This window comes from Cnephaeus nilssonii (genome assembly GCF_951640355.1).
Source record: "Cnephaeus nilssonii genome assembly, chromosome: 16".
Classification (NCBI taxonomy): Eukaryota; Metazoa; Chordata; class Mammalia; order Chiroptera; family Vespertilionidae; genus Cnephaeus; species Cnephaeus nilssonii.
In genome coordinates this window covers 37,622,349-37,643,110 of record NC_137087.1, presented here as the reverse complement: position 1 = coordinate 37,643,110, position 20,762 = coordinate 37,622,349, and the positions used below count along the sequence as shown (strand labels likewise).

General features: G+C 40.5%; 1 protein-coding gene across 3 annotated transcripts in view; it reads right to left on the bottom strand.

The window, feature by feature from the left end:
- Nucleotides 1-20,762, bottom strand: part of PCGF5 (polycomb group ring finger 5) — a 111,710-nt gene that overhangs the window by 48,900 nt on the left and 42,048 nt on the right. The window contains exons 1-2 of one of the 3 annotated variants that reach the window (XM_079793556.1): nt 11,757-11,952; nt 8,526-8,820 (exon numbers count right to left, since the gene is read on the bottom strand). In XM_079793556.1, the coding sequence (XP_079649682.1) occupies nt 8,526-8,637 (112 nt within the window). In that variant the 5' untranslated portion in view covers nt 8,638-8,820; nt 11,757-11,952. Of the gene's footprint in view, nt 1-8,525; nt 8,821-11,756; nt 11,953-20,762 lie in introns of those variants that run through there. The other 2 variants (XM_079793554.1, XM_079793555.1) reach the window with 2 other exon arrangements.

Sequence of the window (20,762 nt, the reverse complement as noted above, 5' to 3'; positions counted from 1 at the left end):
ATTTAATATTAATTCTTTTAATGGTATTAATTCTTCTAATCTATGAGCATGGAATATCTTTCCATGAATTTGTGTCTTCTCCAATTCTTTCATTAATGTCTTCTAGTTTTCAATATACTTTCAACTCCTTGGATACAGTTATTCCTAGGTAATTTATTCTTTTTGCTACAATTGCAAATGAGATTTTCTTCATTTCCCTTCCTGATAATTTGTTGTTAGTCTACAGAAACATATCAGATTATTGTGAACTGATTTTGTATCCTGCAAGTTTACTGAATTCATTTATTAGCTCTAACAGTTTTTCGATGGAATAAAAAGCTTTGACAGACCTTTGATTTTTATTCTAAACACAGGTCTTCGCTCTAAAAATCAAGTGTTGTAAAGAGTACATTATGAAAAAGTTTGATTTATATCTTTTCTTCATTATAATGGCTATTTATTCAGAATCTATAATAGATTCAGATCCTGACTGGCTATATAGAGACAGGTATACAGTCAGGAAAACAGAGTTAAAGAGGCTCATTATATATATACACTAGAGTCCTGATGCACAAAATTCGTGCACTCGGGGGGTCCCTCAGCCCGGCCTGCGCCCTCTGTCTGGGACCCCTCGGGGGATGTCCGCCTACTGGCTTAGGTCCAATTCCCCTAAGCTGGCAGTCAGACATCCCTCTCGCAGTCCAGGGCTCTTGCAGTCCGGGACTCCTCACTCCTTACCGCCTGCCTGCAGTGGAGGCAGGAGAGGCTCCCACCACCTCTGCTGTACTCACCAGCCATGAGTCCGGCTTCTGGCTGAGTGGCGCTCTCTGCTGGCAAGTGCAGCAGCAGTGGCAGGAGCCTCTCCTGCCTCTGAGGCAGTGCTAAGGAGCAGCCAGCCCAGCTTCTGGCTGAGCGGCGCTCCCCCTGTGGGAGCGCACTGACCACCTGTATTGAGCTCCTGCATTGAGCGTCTGCCCCCTGGTGGTCAGTGTGTGTCATAGCGACCAATCGTTCTGTTGTTTGGTCAATTTGCATATTAGAGTTTTATTATATAGGATTTTAGATTCACAGGTCGTTAAAGAATTTTTAGAAAATATAGCCAAGCAGAAAGAAAAAAAAATTAGGAATATGACAATTTAATATGAAGATGTGCCCGAGTCAGCTCTCCAGGAGGCAGAACCCAGGTCCAGCACTTATTAGCTGTGTCACTTTACCTTTCTGAGTCTTTGTGAAAAACACTGGAAAATGAATCTGAAATAATCTGCCCGCAAACCTTCTCATAGCTTGCTCCTTCCTATTACTCCGGTCTGCTCAAATGGTAACTCCCAAGAAAAAACTTGCTCTGTTTTATTTTTCCTCATAGCATTTGATACACACAGCATCTGAAATTGTTTATTCATGTATTGTCTGTCTCTCCTATTAAAACATAAATTCTAGGAGGGCACATACTATACCTGTGTTCTTTACTGTTTTGTTTCCACTGGCTAGAATAAAAACTGATAAAATGTAGATACAAATCTGTTAATGATTAAATACTACCACCTAACTAGAAGGATCCTTGGGAAGATTACATAAGACAATGAAAGTAAAGCTCATGACCTCAAATATGACATTCAATAAATAACAGCTATTAGTTTAATCTTTCATTAGCATTTATTTTAATTACTCTATGATTAAAAGTACAAGCTGCCTAGTTCAAGAGATGCTAGTATTATAAATGTCTGGTCCAGAGCAGTGTTTCTCAAACTTTAGTGCACCACAGAGTCACCTGGAGACTTGTCATTCCACAGACTTCCAGCCTTATCCCCAGAGATCCTGACTCAGCAGGCCCACAGTGAGGCCCACAGATATGCGCTCCTAACAAGCTCCCAGGTGATGCTGTGCGTGGATGCTTCTAGTCAGCACCTTGCATAGCAAGTATATGTACCACAAGATTTTTAAACACTGAGTATCAATGCATCAAAAGTTCTCTATAACTTAAAATACTTGTGTATTTATAATAGTTGTTCAAAAACAATAAATGGTTGGTAGTACTTAAATTTTACCATTTTGTGATTAAATTTTTCCTCCATTTTCCATATTACCACATAAAATCATGTCACTTAATTGTCACATCAACTATATTTAATTATCAATTAACCCTTGTTCTTTGCTTAAGTCAACACTAAGTACAACGTTGTGTTTTTCCAAATAATTCATTCTTAGGGGATTAATGCAATAATCTCTGAAAGGGCAAAAAGCGCAAAAAGAATAAACTTTCCTATATTATACCACAGAATTCTGTGTCTAAACCTTCCCCTTTTTCCTGAGAAAAGAATAATCAGATTCTTATAGCATGCTAACCACAGAAGAGTTAAGAACCAATGCACTGTATTCTCTACACATTTTAACTATTGGAAAAAGGTCCTTTGTTCTTCTTGTTTAAGTGAAAAGTCTTCCATTTTAAATCAACAACCTCTACAGCCTCTATGTAACCTTAAAAAGCTCCTCAGAACCCTAGTGCAAAAGATAGAGCATACCTTAACTTAGAGCCATCAATCTCCAGTCCTCAACCCAGCATCTCTCCCTCTCTCTGCCTAAAGCACAAAAGACTCCCACCTATATTTTAAAAGGTAGTTTTTAAAAATTTGTAAGTGCTAACCAACACTATCTACATGACTTTCAAGCTACCTATCATTGCATTTGAATCTCTGAAAGGAAAAACACACAATAAAATAACTAACCAACTGGCTATTTACTTATTCGTGTAAGCCTTTATTGAGCACTCAAGTATCAGGTACTAAGAATACACTTAACCCAAATCTGTCTGTGGTAGCAGGTGGATGGCATATCTTGGAGGAAATGATTTTTGAAGAATGAGTAACTGCTAGCCAGGTATACAAGAGAAGTGCATTCTAAGCAGAGCAAGCTGCTAAACAAAATATTTGCACATGGTGTATGTTGGATGGTGGGACAGAAACCGGTCATACCTAAGTAGCTTTAATTTATCCTGAGGGCATTAGGGTATCTATAGGAAATTTTGGGTCAGCTCAAGAGTGAGTGATGAAGACAGCAAGATGTTTAAATGATCACCACTATGACAGTGGTTAGGAGTGGGCTGCAGTGACTGGTGAGAAGTAATGAGGACCTGGATAAACAGTCATGGGGGAAGGAAGTGAAGGGGCATATTTAAGAGATACTAAGGAGAGAGACCAGTCAGGACTTTGCCCATTTTGATAGTGAGGGTAAAGGGAGTCAAGTGTGGAATACACCTCTTGTTTGGACAACTGAGTGTTAGAATCTCATTCATTCATTGTTAGATATGTTGAGTTCCACCGACTTTAGGTCATCTAAGTGGACATCCGGTTGGATTCTGAAACTCAGAGGAAAGGACTATGCCAGAAATAAAGATTTGGGAGATATCAACAAGGTAACTGACATCTCAGAGTAGATGAGCTCACACAGAGAAGAAAAAGATCCAAATACATGTGTAGAAATTTCTTTTTGTCTTATGAGAAGTTTTGCTTGATAGAGTTTTAAGTTCCCAATTATCTTATTTTTTTTAATATATTTTATTGATTTTTTACAGAGAGGAAGAGAGAGGGATAGAGAGTTAGAAACATCGATGAGAGAGAAACATCGATCAGCTGCCTCTTGCACACCCCCTACTGGGGATGTGCCCGCAACCAAGGTACATGCCCTTGACCGGAATCGAACCTGGGACCCTTGAGTCTGCAGGCCGACGCTCTATCCACTGAGCCAAACCGGTTTTGGCTTAAGTTCCCAATTATCTTTTTTTTAACCAATCTAACCCAGAGGCTAGCAAAGTGCTAATTATTTATTTTTAAAAATTCAATAATTATCTGTGAGAACATATTTATTTCCTTAGGTTTGTTGGATTACTAAAATTATCTTATAGACTTATAACTATAGTAAATGCAGATTTAGTTCCTCTAGTATTTTCTCATTTAAAACTAAAAACTCATATTTATGTTTTAAATTTTTAAACTTTCATCTTTTTATAGAATGTCATTGGCCTGCTGAAGGGAAGTGACGTTAGTAAGCTTTTATAAGTCCCTCCCCTCCAACTTCTTGCCAGGATCCTGGGCACATCTTGCCCTGCCATCTCTGGCTCCCCATTCCTTCTGATTGGCTTGTCCCTTTCTCCTCCTTCTACGGAGCTGAAGTGCAAACAACATCAAGGGCTGCTGCAGTCAGCCATCCTGCTGGTCCTTCTGGCCCTTCTTTCTACATCTAACACGCAAGCCAGTCAGTGTTAGCTCCAGAATTTTTCAATGGGAGAATAGGAGAGCAACAACCTCTCTGATTTGAAGAGAGAAAAAGAGCTGACCTGCCTTTGTAGAGTATTTTGAAAGAAGAATAAAGCAACTTAATTTATCCATATCAAAGCAGGGAGAGCCACTCATGATCCCTACTTCCCACCCCAATGCAACTCTAACCACCCAAAATTTAATGTCCCTGCCTGAGAAGACCTAGGACCTATGGCTTTAGGAATTTCAGAAAACACTTTAGTTCCTTCTTTTGCATTCCATTCTACTGCAATAACCTGACACATACCTGTTATTTTATCATTCTGTTTCATTAGTAGTATTTTCATCACACTTAACACCCAATTTTATTTTATACATTTCTTTTTTTTTTAAATATATTTTTATTGATTTCAGAGAGGACGGGAGAGGGAGAGAGAGAGATAGAAACATCAATGATGTGAGAGAATCATTGACTGACTGCCTCCTGCATGCCCCCTACTGGGGATCGAGCCAGCAACCAGGCATGTGCCCTTGACAGGGATCGAACCTGGGACCCTTCAGTCTGCAGGCTGGCGCTCTATCCACTGAGCCAAACCAGCTAGGGCTTTTATACATTTCTTAACTTGATTACTCTATCTTTCTTCACTTGACCAGAAAGTCCAGAAGGGCAGATTCCACGTCTGGTTTTGCTCACCACTAATAAAGCTCTATTTACATATTTCAAACTTGAACAGTAAGACCAAAATCTTTTATTTATAATTAGCTTCATAATAAGAATTATTCTTTACTTATAGTATCATACAAGTATAGTCTTTGTACAAAGTTGCCTTATTAAGATATTCTTTTTATATGACTAAGTCAAGACTGAAAATATTATGGAGTATCACAATGTCATTTAACACTTTTCACTTTCTTCCTGTCCCATTTGGTCATCTTACTTTTCTATTTTATACTGCTCCCAAATCACAATGCCACTCTATCTGTCCCACATTATACATAAGAAAACCAGGTAATATCAAAGCCCAACCAATGACTGAAAAAACACTACTTTGTGGTGCTATTTATTTTATCAATACTAATAAGAGGGTATTTTACTAGTGAGATAATTTTTGCCTTATATAAGCCCTATTGTCACTACAAAGAAAAAAAAATACATAGAATTCCAAGGACTGGATGTATATAAAGGTTAGCACTATGGAATCCTCAGACACTGGGTTGAGTACCTGACTCCATCATTTACTCTGTTCTTTGTTCTCTGTTGATAAAAGGTCACATTTGTTTTTTTCCACTGTCTTTTAATCACACTGCTGTCATTTTTATTCTCTCTCAGTAAAGGGGCTTGTTAACTTCCAAGTGATTTTTCAGGCCAGAATGACTAAAAATGCAGTTAAACTGTCACTTACCCTTTTATACCTTAAATTGTTGTTGCAAGCATAAACATAACCCTTGCTTATAAATGGATTATTTATACTTCTAGAATCTTTTGTCTTTCCTCCAAAAAAGTTACATTTAAATTGGGATTTCATTATGCCCCAAATATTTTTTGAGAAGAACAGATATAAAATCTATATTATATAGGTAGAAAATGAAAAATTTGTGCTTTCTTATTTTCTTCCAAATGATTTGGCAGTTATTGCTGGAGACATCCAAATATAAAAGCAATGCACACATGTTAGAAGCAGAAAAGCAAAACAGACTGTGGACCATGTCCAGGTACCATGCTTGGTATAGTGGTAAACAAAGAAGTATAAGGTAAAGTCTCCACTCTAGAGCAGTGACATCCTGTTGGCTCTTCCTCCAAAACACATCCACAATCCAATCACTCTTCCCTACCTCCATCTCACACCTCATTACTCTAGGTCAGTGGTCGGCAAACTCATTAGTCAACAGAGCCAAATATCAACAGTACAACCATTGAAATTTCTTTTGAGAGCCAAACTTTTTAAACTTAAACTTCTTCTAACGCCACTTCTTCAAAATAGACTCGCCCAGGGCGTGGTATTTTGTGGAAGAGCCACACTCAAGGGGCCAAAGAGCTGCAGGTGGCTCGAGAGCCGCGGTTTGCCGACCACGGCCCTAGGTAAAGGCCCTGTCATCTTCCACTGACCTGTAGCAATGGTCTTCTAACTGATTTGCTCTTCCTTGAACCTGCCAAGGACATTCCTACCTCAAGGCCTTGTATTTGATTTTCCCTCTGCCTAGAATGCTCTTCCCATGTATTCAGAGTTCAATCCCTTCAAGTTTCTGTTCAAATGTCATCATATTGAAGAGGCCACTCTGACACTCTATATAAAATAACCCCATCTCTCCTATCTGCAAACTGCCTTTGTTCCTCTTCATAGCATTTATCACTAATGTGATACATATTTATTATTAGTTTCCCCTAAAACTCCTTGAGAGCAGAGATATTTTACCACCTTGTTCACTGCTGTATCCTCTGTGCTTAGAATGGTGCATGGCACACAGTAGGTATTCAATAAATATCTCTTGATGACATTTAACTGGTAATTGTTCAAGTTAAATAATTATATAGGGCAATAGTAAATTAGTACTTCAAGACAGTTCATAGTTAATTGCCAATTGAACAGCATGGGCCAATAACACCCAAGGAAATACACACCAGCATCACCTGGAAAGATTCTTCAAAATATACCTGCCCAGACCTCACAACATCCACCAAACCTCTCCAGGTGGAATTCTGAATATGAGAATGTTTAAACTGCTTCCTAGGTGATTCCATTTTTTACAAATTGTGATAAAATACATATAACATAAAATTTGCCATTTTAACCATTTCCAGGTGTTTATATTTTGCACCCTTGTTTAAAACTACGGTATAATATTTCAGTTCAGCAGAGGTAATATAATTGAAAGGAAGGATTAAAAAAAAGAGAGAGACCATTTTATCTTAGAAAGAGCATGGGCTTTGGAGTTGAATACAGGTCCACTACTCATTAGCTGTGAGACTAGGCAAATTACTTAACTCAAAGTTTCCTCACCCACAAAATAAAGATAACCTTTTACCCTCTCTTTCCTCCCACTCCAAGGTTACTCTAAAGCTAAAATGAAATCTAGTAGATATATAAAATATCTAGTTTTGTGCAAATAAGCATTAAACTAGAATTATTGGAATTACTTTAATTGAAATAGAAAAATAAATTCATATTGGCAGAACCACAAAAGTAAAATCCTGGCATAAGTGGCTATAAAAATTTTTCTTTCTCTATTGATAGGGCAGATGAGAAAGAAACTTGGGAGTTCCACAGATATGATCATCTTAGAACAGTAATTCTGAAACCTGAGTGCCTCAGAATCCCATGGAGAGCTGGTTAAATGCAGATTGATGGGTCCACTCCCAGAGTTTCTGATTCAGTAATTCTGGGCGGGGCCTGAGAATTTGCATTTCTAACAAGTTCCCAAGTGATGCTGAGCTACAAGTTATTAGTCCAAGGGCACAAAGTTTTGGTTATCCTAGATGAGGAAGTCCTGAGATCTACTGTACAGCATGGAGCCTATGGGTAACAATACTGTGTTGTATACCTTACATTTGTTAAGAGGGTATATTTAACTTTAGGAGGTGATAAATGGGTTTATGGCATAGATGTGGTGACAGGTTCACAGGTGTATACTTGTCTCTAAACTCATCAAGTTGTATACATTAAACAGGTACAACTGTTTATATGTCAACCACACCTCAATAAAGTAGTTTAAAAAATAACAATGGTTTAAAGTATGCATATTCTAGCAAAGCCTCTGAGCAGATTAATTCCTTCAGTATAATTTTTAAAAAATATTTTTATTGATTTCAGAGAGGAAGGGAGAGGGAAAGATAGAAACATCAATGGGAGAGAATCATTGATTGGCTGCCTCCTGCACGCCCCCTACTGGGGATCGAGCCGAAACCCGGGCATGTGCCCTTGATGGGAATCAAACCGGGAACACTGGTCCACAGGCCCTGGTTCTATCCACTCAACCAAAACGGCTAGGGCTTTCAGTATAATTTTTAATTAAAAACCTAAAACAGCTTACTTAAAACTATAACCAATAATATGCTTATTATTTTTAGAACATTTAAATGTCAGCTAAAAACCAACTAATTTAAATAATACAAGAATAATTTCATGCCACTAGTATCCCAATGACAAATTCAATCCTGAAAATATATTTAAAGTTAAGATAATTATTAGAATACTCATTGTTTTAAAAGTTAAAAACTGGATAAAAACAAAAGGTGGTAATTTTAAAAGAGCAAGTGTAACCCATAACTTCTGATGAGTACATGACAAAATTACTTACAGGTATGGAGGCATTCCGTCACTGTAGTTGGCTTGATCAGATACCCTTTACAGATGTAGCAGGTGATGTAAGGATTGAAATCTTTCACCAAGTGTTTCCTTTGGGTAGCCATTCGTAGTTAGCTAGGGCTGGCTTCAGTAGTTCGGGTAACGAAGCGTTTTAAGTGGATAAAAGTCTGATCCCAAGAGCTGGTATGGAGTTCCCAACTGGATATCCTGCGGCATGAGAACTAACATCCAGATCTATCACGAGATTGCTGGTCATCACTCCTTTTGGTGGTTCTGCTTTCCCATACCTGTTTCCACAATAATTTAAGAGATAAAACGGTATAGATTTGTCATACTGTATTAATACCATTATATTAGCAGCAAGTGTTACATGTTCTAAATTAGGTAAACAGGTGAAGAGAACATTGCCTTACTGTAACAGTCTGTAAACCTGCTACAATTTAATTCAGAATAGTGGCAAAACTGATCCACTCCTGAAGCCTCAACCATCCACCTCTATACCAATGACATTAAGGCTATTAACTCCAGTTTTGCCATCTTTACCTCTTTAGTAATGCATTCTGTCTGCTTGACTGCTCTATTAGGAGCTCCTGGCGATACAAGTTAAAGGATTAAAAATTAAAATCATTATTGACCCCATAAAAATGGTCCGTTTCCATTTTGTACCCCACAGCCAGTCAGTAGTCAAATCAAGTTGATGTCCTTTTCCTTTCCACCCACATCCACCTTCACTCCATCTTATATTCTGCTACCAGGTTAGCAAAGAACGTCAAAGAGTGACAAAGAATGTCAGTGTCTCCTCTTTACAACCAGAAAAACGTTTAAATTTCTTAGCTTCTGGAGGCTCTATGCCCTCTATCCAACAACCCCTTCCTCTCCTCTATCTAGATCATCGGTTTTCACCTGCAAGAGGCACACTGGTGTGCCACAAGAATTTTTAAAACATGCAATACCTGACCATTTATCAGGGGCACTGCCTTTTCTCTTAGATTGTCAAATTAAAAAATGACAATAGCCATCTGGTGTGAATGAATCCAAGTTACCAATTTATCTTTGTCAGATCAGCAAAAAAATCTATTTTCTGGTGTGCCAGAGAATTTTAGTAATTAGTTTATGTGTACCATGAGATGAAAAAGGTCTAGAGCCTACTTATCCTTCAAAACCCTTCTCCAAAGCTATCCTTGGTGTAATCTCTCCATGGTTTTTAACCCTTAATTCTTTCCTGTTACATTTTCCTTTTACATATTTTTAAAATATATTTTTATTGATTTCAGAGAGAAAGGGAGAGGGAGAGAGAAAAACATCAATGATGAGAGAGAATCATTGATCGGCTGCCTCCTGCATGCCCGCTACTGTGGATTGAGCCTGCAACCTGGGCATGTGCCCTTGATGGGAACTTAACCTGGGACCTTTCAGTCTGCAGGCTGATGCTCTATCCACTGAGCCAAACCGGCTAGGGCTCCTTTTACATATTTTGATTTATAGTTATACTAGAGGCCTGGTGCACAGATTCGTACACTGCAATCCGGGACCCTTCAGGGGATGTCAGACTTCTGGTTTTGGCCTGATCCCCGCAGGCCAAGCCAAGGGACCCCACTGGTGCACAAATCCTCTAGTATGCATATAAGATCTTTGGTTAATCTCTTCCTGCCCTCCCTGCCCCCTTCCCTCTGAGATTCATCAGTCTGTTCCATGTTTCCATGCCTGTGCGTTGAGCATCTGCCCCCTGGTGGTCAGTGCGCATCATAGCTACTAGTCCAATGGTGGAACAGTTACTTAGGCTTTTATATATAGAGTCACTCTTTATCTCCTCTATTAGACCACAAAACTCTGTGCTAGAAACTGGTCGAATTTAGTAAATGTCTATATAACCTGGGCCAGTGGTCGGCAAACTCATTAGTCAACAGAGCCAAATATCAACAGTACAACGATTGAAATTTCTTTTGAGAGCCGAAAACCAACTTCTGCGCATGGGCCATGAAGTTTCAATCACACTGTATGTGCGTGCCCGCACGTGGTATTTTGTGGAAGAGCCACACTCAAGGGGCCAAAGAGCCGCATGTGGCTCGCGAGCCGCAGTTTGCCGACCACTGACCTGGGCAATGTTACTTATCCTCTCTAAGTCTGTTGTTTTTTTTTGTCAAACTGTCAAAAGAAAATAAGACTGCCAGTCTCCTAGAATGAGGAGGATTAAATGAGACAATATACATACAACGAGCACACAGTAAAAGCTGAAAACCATTAACTTTTTTTTTTCCAGACACGTTTAGCATAATTGACTTGTACAGAAGATTACTTAAAAAAAAAAAAAAGCTTTAAAGGTTTCTTGTAACAAATGTATCCTCTTAGGGTACCAGGATGAAAAAGGTGATTTCCTAAATTTAATTCTGTCAACAGGGACTTTTTTCCTATCTTGGCTGTTCATTCATTGGTAAGTAGGCATAAAGCAAGTAGGGAGGTCAGAGGCGTCATCGCCATTGAGAATGTGCAAGAAACAGGCCGGGAAGACCGAGCGGCGGGGGCAGCAGCAGGAGCGCACCGACAGACAGGGCTCTGGGTTCTGGTCCTTGGCTCGGCGTGACCTTCAGCCTGGCACTGACCCTCCGAGCGGACACACACACACACACACACACACACACACACGGGCTAAGGGCCCGCCTCTCCCACAGGTAGGCTTGCTAGGAAGCTCCCGGTGAGAGAAGTTCTCGGAAAGGGGAAGCGCACGTCCGGACCCGGGGCGGAATGGAGAGCCGGAGCCACACAGCCCGGCCGCCGCGGCAGAAAGGAAGCGGGGACGTGCAGTGACAGCGCAGGGGCGGCAGGAACTTTTCCGCGTCCTCCAGCGGCGGGACCGGCACTACGTCCCCGGGCGCCCCACGCACACTCCGCCCCGCCGGCCCCGCCCGCCCCGCAGGTGCCCGGCCCCGCGGGCGCGCCGCTCGGCCGCCGGCGCTGCGCTGGGGAGGACGCCCGCCTCCCCCGGCCGGGCGCCCGCAGCCCTGTCCGCCCCGAAGGGGAGGCCGCGCCTCGGAAGCCCCCAAGCCCCGGCCGCCGCCGCCGCCGCCGCCGCCCCCGAAGGAGTCTCCGGGTCCAGACGGGGCGGGCCGCGGCAGGTGCCTGGAGGGGCCGGCGCTGCCCCCGCTCCGGGCCCAAAGTTGGACGGGAGCGCGGGGGCGGCGGGGTCCCGGCCCCTCGGCCGCCCTCCTACCCGCCGGATACCTACCAGCGGCCGCCGCCGCCGCCGCCGCCGCTCCTCGCCCGCCAGCGCGCCGGCCTCACAGGAAGGAAAGTGAAAGAGAAACAGCGCCCGCCGAGGCCTGGCCGGTCCCGCCGCCCCGTCCGCCCTCCCCCTGCAGGCGGGAGCGCGCCGGCTCCGCGGGGCCACTCGGCTCGGGCACGATAGGGCGCGACGGGCCTCGGGCCCAGGGCCGGTGCCGCCCCCAAGGGCAACTCCACCCCCTTCCAACCGCCGGCGCCAGGGACTAGCCCCGCCCCTGGTCCCGCCCCCCGCCCCGCCCGCAGGCCACGCCCCGGCCACGCCCCCCGCGACACGCCCGCGGGCCCGTGCTCCACGCAGGTGCGGGGCCGCCCCGCCCGTCCCGCCGCGCGCTGCTGTGCGACGCATAGCTTTGGCCAAATTTTTATCTCCGTTCATCTCTCCACCACCAACCCCTCCCTCCCGGCCGTCTTTCATCACAACAATGTCTGGTATAGTTTTCCTGGCGGGTCTAGCAACAAAGGTCAGTGTTGAGAATGAGTCACCTTGCAGAACTCTACTGGGCCAAGAGGGGGATGAAGACATTCTTTCATTTGTGCCTGATTTTAAAAAATCATTAACGAACTTGCTACTGTGGGGTGGGTCCCGACAGCATGACTGTTGACAAATGTAAGCACTGGGGAGCACGGTGGGGGTGGGGGTTTTAGTGGAAAGGTAAATAGTTATGACTGTAAGGGTCATAACTTCTAGTGGACTTTGAGATCTTCAAAGGACCATTCATTGCAAAAAAAAAAAGTATTCAAAAGCATGCATTAAAAGATTCTTCAAAGTCATTCAATCCTATTCTGCATTCTACAAACTTACAAATTTCTACTACAACCATTATTTTGCTAAACATCAATTAGATCTCGTTCTTCGCTTCTTAGAAGACTGCAATCCAGTAATCTCAGGGTAGCAGGGAAAACAGTGTAATCTCCACCCGTAAAACAAAAGTTAAAACTAACATGACAAAGGGAATCAGCAAAGGGCAGCTTTCAATCTTGTGTAGAATTAGAAAGAGGAAAAGGTGTTGCAATTGCATTATCTTTGCGTCTGTAGAAGTGAGAGCAGTGATGGTTGGTTAGGGACTTGACAGTAGTGGAAGGCAGGGGAGAATTAATGCTAAGTATTTGCTTTATCTCCAAAGTATTTGCTTTACCTCCAATTGACAGGAGTCACCTTGGTTATTACCAAAGTGATCAACTGTGAAGAGGGCTCTAGTGACAAACCAATGAACCCAATGATCACTAAGCCAGCAACCATCTAGGTATTCAAAGATTCATTTCAAATTTAAAATGCACCAAAAAGTAGACCAGGACAACTTCTTAAAATATCCCATTTATAGTTAAACTTATGTAGACTGTACATAACATTTAAAAATTACCATTAGTAATATTGCAGGAGCAATACATTTTCAGAAACATTCAATTACCACATTTTTAAGGCAAAGGTGATCTTTTTTAAGCTAACATGCCCATTTCCAAGGTCAATCAACTTCAATAACTCACAGCAATCACAATGAGAATGAAAAACAAGTCAGGTCAAATGACTTTATAGCTGAAGGATTACTCTTCAGATCTCTCATCTCGGAGACTAAACAGATCAATATGTGAAAAGTCACTCTATTTCTAGTGTATTTAAAGTATGTAATGGAAGATACTACCATACATACTACAACATATACAATATGACCTGGGATTTTCCTACTCTGCATATGAACCTACTTTAAGTATATATTTTAAAGAATAACATTTCATGAAGTCCAGGAGGCTTAAATGTGATTGGTGATCAACATTGAGTGGAGTTAGTTAGCATTCCCTGAAGAAATGAGCTTGAGGAGGGATGTTAGGAGGATTTACATTGACAAAAGAGGGAGGGGGGTCACAAAGATGCTATAGAGCAGCACCCCACAATAGACGTGGAGGTGGGTTGCCATAATCGAAAGTGCAAATGGTGGACTTGAGGGTGGAGGAAAGAATTACAACCTTTGTAAGGAAATGTGTCCCTAGAGGCAGCAGGGTTCTTAAAAAAATGTTCAGTGGTCTCTTCTTTCCCCTCTTCAGCAACCACCCTACCTTTCCCATCCCCCACCCCAGAAAAGCCAAAAATGCATAAGCACATAAAAGAAAAATAAAATAAAAAATTCAAACATCTGTCTGATTAAAAAATAATAATAACAAGAGAAGGCAAGAGAGAATGTTACCAAGGGGTAAGTTTCCTGACCTACCTGCAGGTTCTTAGCATTTAAGCATAAGACTTTCAGCTGCTGTGTTGCCTCCTCTTCTCCCCTGGGGCAGCTCTCTAGTAGCTCACTCTTTAGTTCCTTGGTTCTGACAGTGGGGGCTGTAACAAACCTCCGAAGCCTCAATATGAGGGGTGGCTCTGATAACAAATCTCAAGTACCAGTGGGACCCTCAGTAAACAAAGGCCTGGAAGCAACTGGATATGCAGGGCCAGGAAAAAGAAAAGGCAGATAAAAGAATCATAGCCGGGAGTCCCCTTATCACTAATCTACTTCAGCTTTCTCGTTTTACAGAGGTAGAAAGCAAGATCCTGAAAAGTGGCAAATTCATAACCACAGAGCTGATTTTGGTAAAGCCAAGAACAAAAGAAAGGTACCAGTTCCCTACTGTTTTACACCTCTCAAGAGAACTTCTCCAGTCCAAGAATTGAAGGGCGGTCTGGTAAGAAACAAATCAAAGGAACAAAGGGAGAGAAGAATGGATGAAGAGAAGGCAGGAATTAGCTGTGTGGATGGTATTTAGGAGTGAACTGGACACTGGTGATTCCCTACCAAAGAAGCATAATCCCAAAGCAGTAACTTGTTTCATGTGAGCACTGATCGACATTCGCCCAGGGAACGACATATGGCTCTTGATAACCCTTGGAACTACTTGAAATTACCTACATACCTAGCGAATGTTTTCATTACTTTACGTTTTATGTCTAGATTTTTATTTCCATTAAGGCTGGGCAATGGGTGGGTAATGCTGTACTGAAAAGTTCAGATTCCTTCCTTATCTAATGAATATATCATCAGTGAACTGCTGAACTGCTGTTTAATGGCATAGCATTTAAAAAAATAGGGTTATATCTTTACATTTGCCTGAAATATTAAATAATATGACTTTTTTCTTGTAAGTTATTTTATATATCTTAAGTATGCTATTTAGTCTTTTAACATGGAATCTCTCTCACATAAAACTACCCTTTGTATTCTAAAAATCTTCTTACAGAGATTTTAGAATAGATTAAAATTTAACGTGTCCTACTGGGTCCAAGTGTATTTATTTTATGCCTACAGATATTACAGCTCAAAATCTATGATTTGCCTAAAATCAATGGTGGAGGAATGGGAGGGGAACAGAGAACTGAAAGACTTCCAATCACCCTTGACCATGTCTCATTTTTCTCTTATGCAGCCCTCCCCTGCAATCAATAATTCTCAAGGACTCTCTCTGCTAAATGTCTCTTGAATCCTTCCACTTAACCTACCCTGGTTCAGATCACTCTCATCTCTACTTTCCATTACTTCAAGGAACTCTTAAGCAGTCTCCCTACAACTCTTCTCTGCCAAGACATTCTCCACAGCACACACAGCCAGAGGACTCTAACTACAAATTTGATCGTGCTGCTCCCTGGCCTTAAAAAAAAAAAAGCCCTTGTTCTTAGGATAAAGCCAAATACTTAATAAGCCCTTTCTGGACTCCCATCACTTCTACACAGCCTCTCCCTTGAACTTCATGCTGCAGCCATAATGAACCTTTTTACCCTCTGGCTAGAGAGAAGGGTCTTCTTGCAAATGAGCACCCTGTCTCAATATCCCCACCCTTGCTAAAGCTGACCAACTGCTACTTACCCTGTTGGGTATCAGGTGATCTCAAAGGCCACCTTCCCAGACACCTCAAAGTTGCTTAAGAGTTTCCTCACTATACATACACCACATACATACCTAACAACTCATACTAATTCTCTCAAGTCCCACATCACACTGTCTTGGATTATCTGACACAATTGTCTGGACAAAGTACTAGTGTAAGCCCAGTAGGCACAGTGCTTGACTGTACATCCCCAGCAGAGTGGATGGCAAATGGTAGGCATTCAAATCAATACTGACTGAAAAGCTGAATGATTGCACCCAATCTAAAACGTATTCTGTGTCTTCTTCCTTCAGTTTCTTCTTAGAGGGATCTTTACAAAGGATGGGCTGCCTCTAGGACTACTAATTAAAATCACACCAGGGAGTACAGACTCATCCACAAGAAACAATTATAGAGCAATGCACCAAATTTATTAATAAAATGTTAAGTGGAACCTGATCAAAAGACAAAAACTCCAGTTGAAAGATGGAATACCAAGGGCGCTTAAGAAATTAGTCCCATATGATTGAGACTCTGCCAGTTACAAAGTCAGCAAGGTAAAACACCAAAAGCTATGGTATTAAATGAGAAAGCCAGAAAAAAGGAAGAGAAATTAAGTCAATATACTAAAAGTGGGTACAGATAAGTAGCATAAGTACAGGGACAAGATTAGTCTGCGAAAGGCTGTGCAACTAGCGAAATAAATATTTCAAAGTGCTTGAAATACATTATGCTAAAGAGACAGGTCGACAATTTTTCCCCCTTTGAGAGTCAGAAAAACTAGCTGTATTTTCTTTACTGTGATGTCAACAGTTGGCTGAAGCTAGTTCCATTTATACTGAAAGAACAGAGACTATCACTAAAATAGGTACAGACTCTAAGGAAAAACTGGATTTACTCCAATTATCAGGGCTGTGATATTTTAAAACATTACTATAGAACCACAACTGTTATTCTGGGAGATCAGATTAGATCTCTGAGGATCATAAATGAACAAATAACTTAAATGCAGACACTAAGAATATTCCATCAAATCTGAATGTGGATGACTCTAAGTTAGGAGTGGTTGTAGAAAAGTTAGGGAAAAAAAAGTCCTACCTCCCCCCCCCCCCCCCAAAAAAAAAAAAAGATGTGAAATTCATTTGGAGCAAATACAGTACAGAAACTCAGTAACATAATCATTCAAGTATCAAAGGAGACTAGGCACAGGGAGAGAACAGGTCCTGATTTTACAGGTAGCTATGGCTTAGATTTGGAACAAAGGTCCCCAGACTCAATCAAGAGAAAGTGGTTTTTAGTCAGGACAAATCACTTACCGTAACTTCCTTTGGCTTCATGTTCTTCCTATGGAATTGATATTAATATCATCTTAATCACTGGTATACAGGGAAGACCTTCTTTATATACTTGTATGTTGTTATAATGAGCATATAGAAGATTAAATGAGATGATAATTGAGAAGTTTGTTTTGTTTTGTTTTGTTTTTACATTGCAAACTTTAAAAAATACAAGGTCTAAGTGGTAATTTTGTGAACCACCAGAGTGGAATAGTACCACCCAGCAGAGGTCCTGATACTAAGACATATCCAAAGATTGTTTGTAGAACAAATGAGATACTCCAGGCATGACAATCAGTGGGTCCGGGACACAGCATAAAATAAGGCATGCAATGGTCAGAAAGTACTCCTTCCTCTGCACCAACGTTCATCACACCCATTTAAAAAAATCAAGATGTGGAAACCTAACTATTTCACTAAGCAATTCAAAATCACACAAAGAAAACCAGTTCCCCCAAAATGTTTAATAATTTGGGTTAGTTCAACAGTGTAGACCAAGCATGTTGAATAAACATAAACGAGGCATGCGGCCCACCGGCAGAGGGTTTGACATGCCTGGTGTAGACTTGGTGTGTTAAATCTTTATCCACTCCCCTCAAATGAAGGGGGAGCAGAAATGTTTTCCATTAAAATGCAAATTATCCAGGCAGGGTCATAATTAAGCCCTTATGAGCCATCTCTTGAGCTATCTATTCCCAGCTCACCAGGATTAGTAGACTTCTTATTCCATAGGAGAACAGGAGGTTTTAGTTATAACACTTTAGCAGGGTATTAACGGAAACATTTTACTGGCTGGGAGGCCAGAACGATGAAAGAAAGAGTATCTGAAAGAGGTTGGCAAACCACCAAATATGCTTCACAATTTTGTCTTGGATCAAAAACAACAATAACAACAAAAAACTTACTGAAAACAAAAGGGCAAGTTAATATGTCCATACTGTCTTCAACTTGACTAAGATACTGGTTGATTTTTAAATATGTTTGCAGAAAAAGCTAAGAGAAAACTGGCATAAATTAGAGCAGTGGACAGTAGCAATAATATAAGCTACACATCCTTAATTCTTGACCTGCAGGGTGATAAGCCCTACAATAGTCTCAGATGCCGTGATAACTTGTCCTTGATAGTTCAAGAAGAAAGAAACAATATTTGTCTTCAATGGTGTCTTCAATTCTGCCTGTTGAAAGAAGTCATCTTAGCTGACTGGAAAAACTGCCATTTACCAAACCTTCATTTGATACCTTCCTTAATGAGAAGCTGTAAAAAAACACCAGCATCGAAGCATCGTAGGAGAGGTAATGAATGAGAAGACAAGATGGCTTTATAGAAAAGTGGTTAACGAAGTATGAGCTCTGTGAGGGAAAAGTATTTATCATTACTGCTGTATCCCTGGGATCAAGTCTAAAACATAATAGGCGCTCATTAAATATTGGTTGAATGAACAGACAAAGAAACATGCAAATAAATGAAACCTGAGTTTGCAATCAAGACTGCTCACATTCAAATTCTGGCACAACCTCTTACTGGCTAAGTGTCATAGGGCAAAAAACTATTTTGGGTCTCAGTTTTCTCATCACTTAAATGGATATAATAAAAGTACAAATCTCAGGAGTTTTTAAGAAGATTATAGGAGCTAATACAAGTAATGCACTTAGTACACAGTAAGCAAACAAATGCTTGCTGGATTGATCTTAAGAATTTCATATCCATACCCTTTCCTGCTATTGGGACAAAACAGCAATAAAAATAGGATATAATTTAAGGCCTGATGGTCAACAAATACTTAGACAAATGCCTCAGTACAATTTATTTTCTTTTAAGAAGTACATGGAGGCAGCATTTGGTCACCTAACTTTCCTGCCAGGTGCCCTTCCTCCCTCTACAAGAATTTCACAGTAAGTTTATCTCTAAGTGCAAACTGAGTAAAATATGAAAAGCATGGCTTAAATTACTCATCTCAGGTTGAAACCAGGAAATAGCATGTCCCTGGGAGTCTAAAGAGTTTTATGAACACTCAGAACTCCAGCTGAGTGACCTGGGTGTAGTCTTAGAAAGGCAGAACTTAAATGTGACATAGTAACCTAAAATGTAATCAATTCTATTCTACCCTGTCTGAAATAACTTTGTGTAGATAGAAAAAGAAGGGAGAGTATGAAGCTCACAAAAGGGAAGTACAAAGCACAAGATGTGGACAATGTGTAGGCAACACTGTCTTGGACAGGAAGACACTGAACTTGACAAACTCAGAACTAGTCACCAGAGAAGTATGCTTGATCCTACCCAGGAGTGGGTCATGAGACCAGAGTTATCACCCTTCATCTTTGGCTCGGATTCCCAAAGTCACTTTATGAGTATTATTTTGTATTCTCACAAATAATACCAAAATACCGGAAGCACATACCTGAGCTGCAAAGTTAATATTTTGTGACTATTCCACTTAAATTTTGAGATCTTCCTTTGTAATTTTAGTTGACTAACATCATGATATTGTGTTGTATTCTTTAGGAAAAGATGTATCATTTTAGAGCTGAGGACATTAGAAAATTTGATCAGCTTACTCTGGACTAAATCCAGTGGTGAATCAGTCAGGGACAAGGCTGGACTTTTCCTGTTTCTGTAAAGCATGTTTCCTTCAACTAAAAATGTTATGGGTAAGCCAGTCACAAAAGGACAACTACTATATGACCCCACCTATATGAAGTACTTGGAGTAGTCAAATTCATAGAGACAGAAAGTAGAATGGAAGTTCCAGGGACTGGGGCAGGGGGAACAGAGCATTAAAGTATAGGGTTTTAGTTTGGGAAGATGACAAAGTCCTGGAGAAGAATGGTGGTGATGGTTGTACAACAATATGTTCATATTACGAGCAATTTGTTCATATTGTTGTACCAATATATTCATATTGTTGTACTTAATGCCACTAAACTGTACACACAAAATGATTAAATGATGAATTTTTTGTTCTGTGTATCTTGAAATAAAAAAAAGTTATGGGGGAAAAAATCATCTCTCTCTCTCTCTTTTTTTTTTTTTTGCTTTTCATTTGCATTTATTTAACACAGTTCTCAAAACATTTGAGTGAAACTGGGCCTCCTCTGGTATGCAAAGGACCTAAAATAATATTTAAAAAATGAACAGGCAGTCTTCATTTCATCCACAACACAGTAGTGTTTCTTTCTCCAAATTCTGAAGCATCCAGTTTCTTTCATGTAGTCTAAAAGCTAGAACAAGAGTACATTTGTATTGTCACTTGCTGATAACCACTTGAAATACCATCATTGAGAAATAACCTTTTAAAGCCATACATTGTGCCACTCTTTCCCTGCTATATAATACAGATTACATAAACACTGACAAATTCACACTAATATAAGCATTAAGCATTTGTTGTATTGAAAGATCATTAGTTCTAATACTAGCAGTACTGAGTTACAGAGCATAATTTTTAATATTTAGTTGCAGGTATATTAAGTATGGTAAGTTCCATGGACTAAAGGAAAATGAACATTTTTGTCTTCAAATTTACTATTGACAACCTAGTCTGAACAATTCTGCTAAGCACTGATGTTAGAAAGAAAAGTAAAAATAAAACTTTATTGTTGCTTTTTGCCATTTGGTAGCATTTTACCCACAGGCTTCGATCTTCAGAATACACCCTGGATTCAGTAGAAAAGCCCTTTAAAGGAAGTTTTGTACAATAAAAACTTCTCAGCAGTCAAAATTTAGACTGTAAAAAAATACATGCAAAACATACATTTCTGAAAACACTTAACTTGGA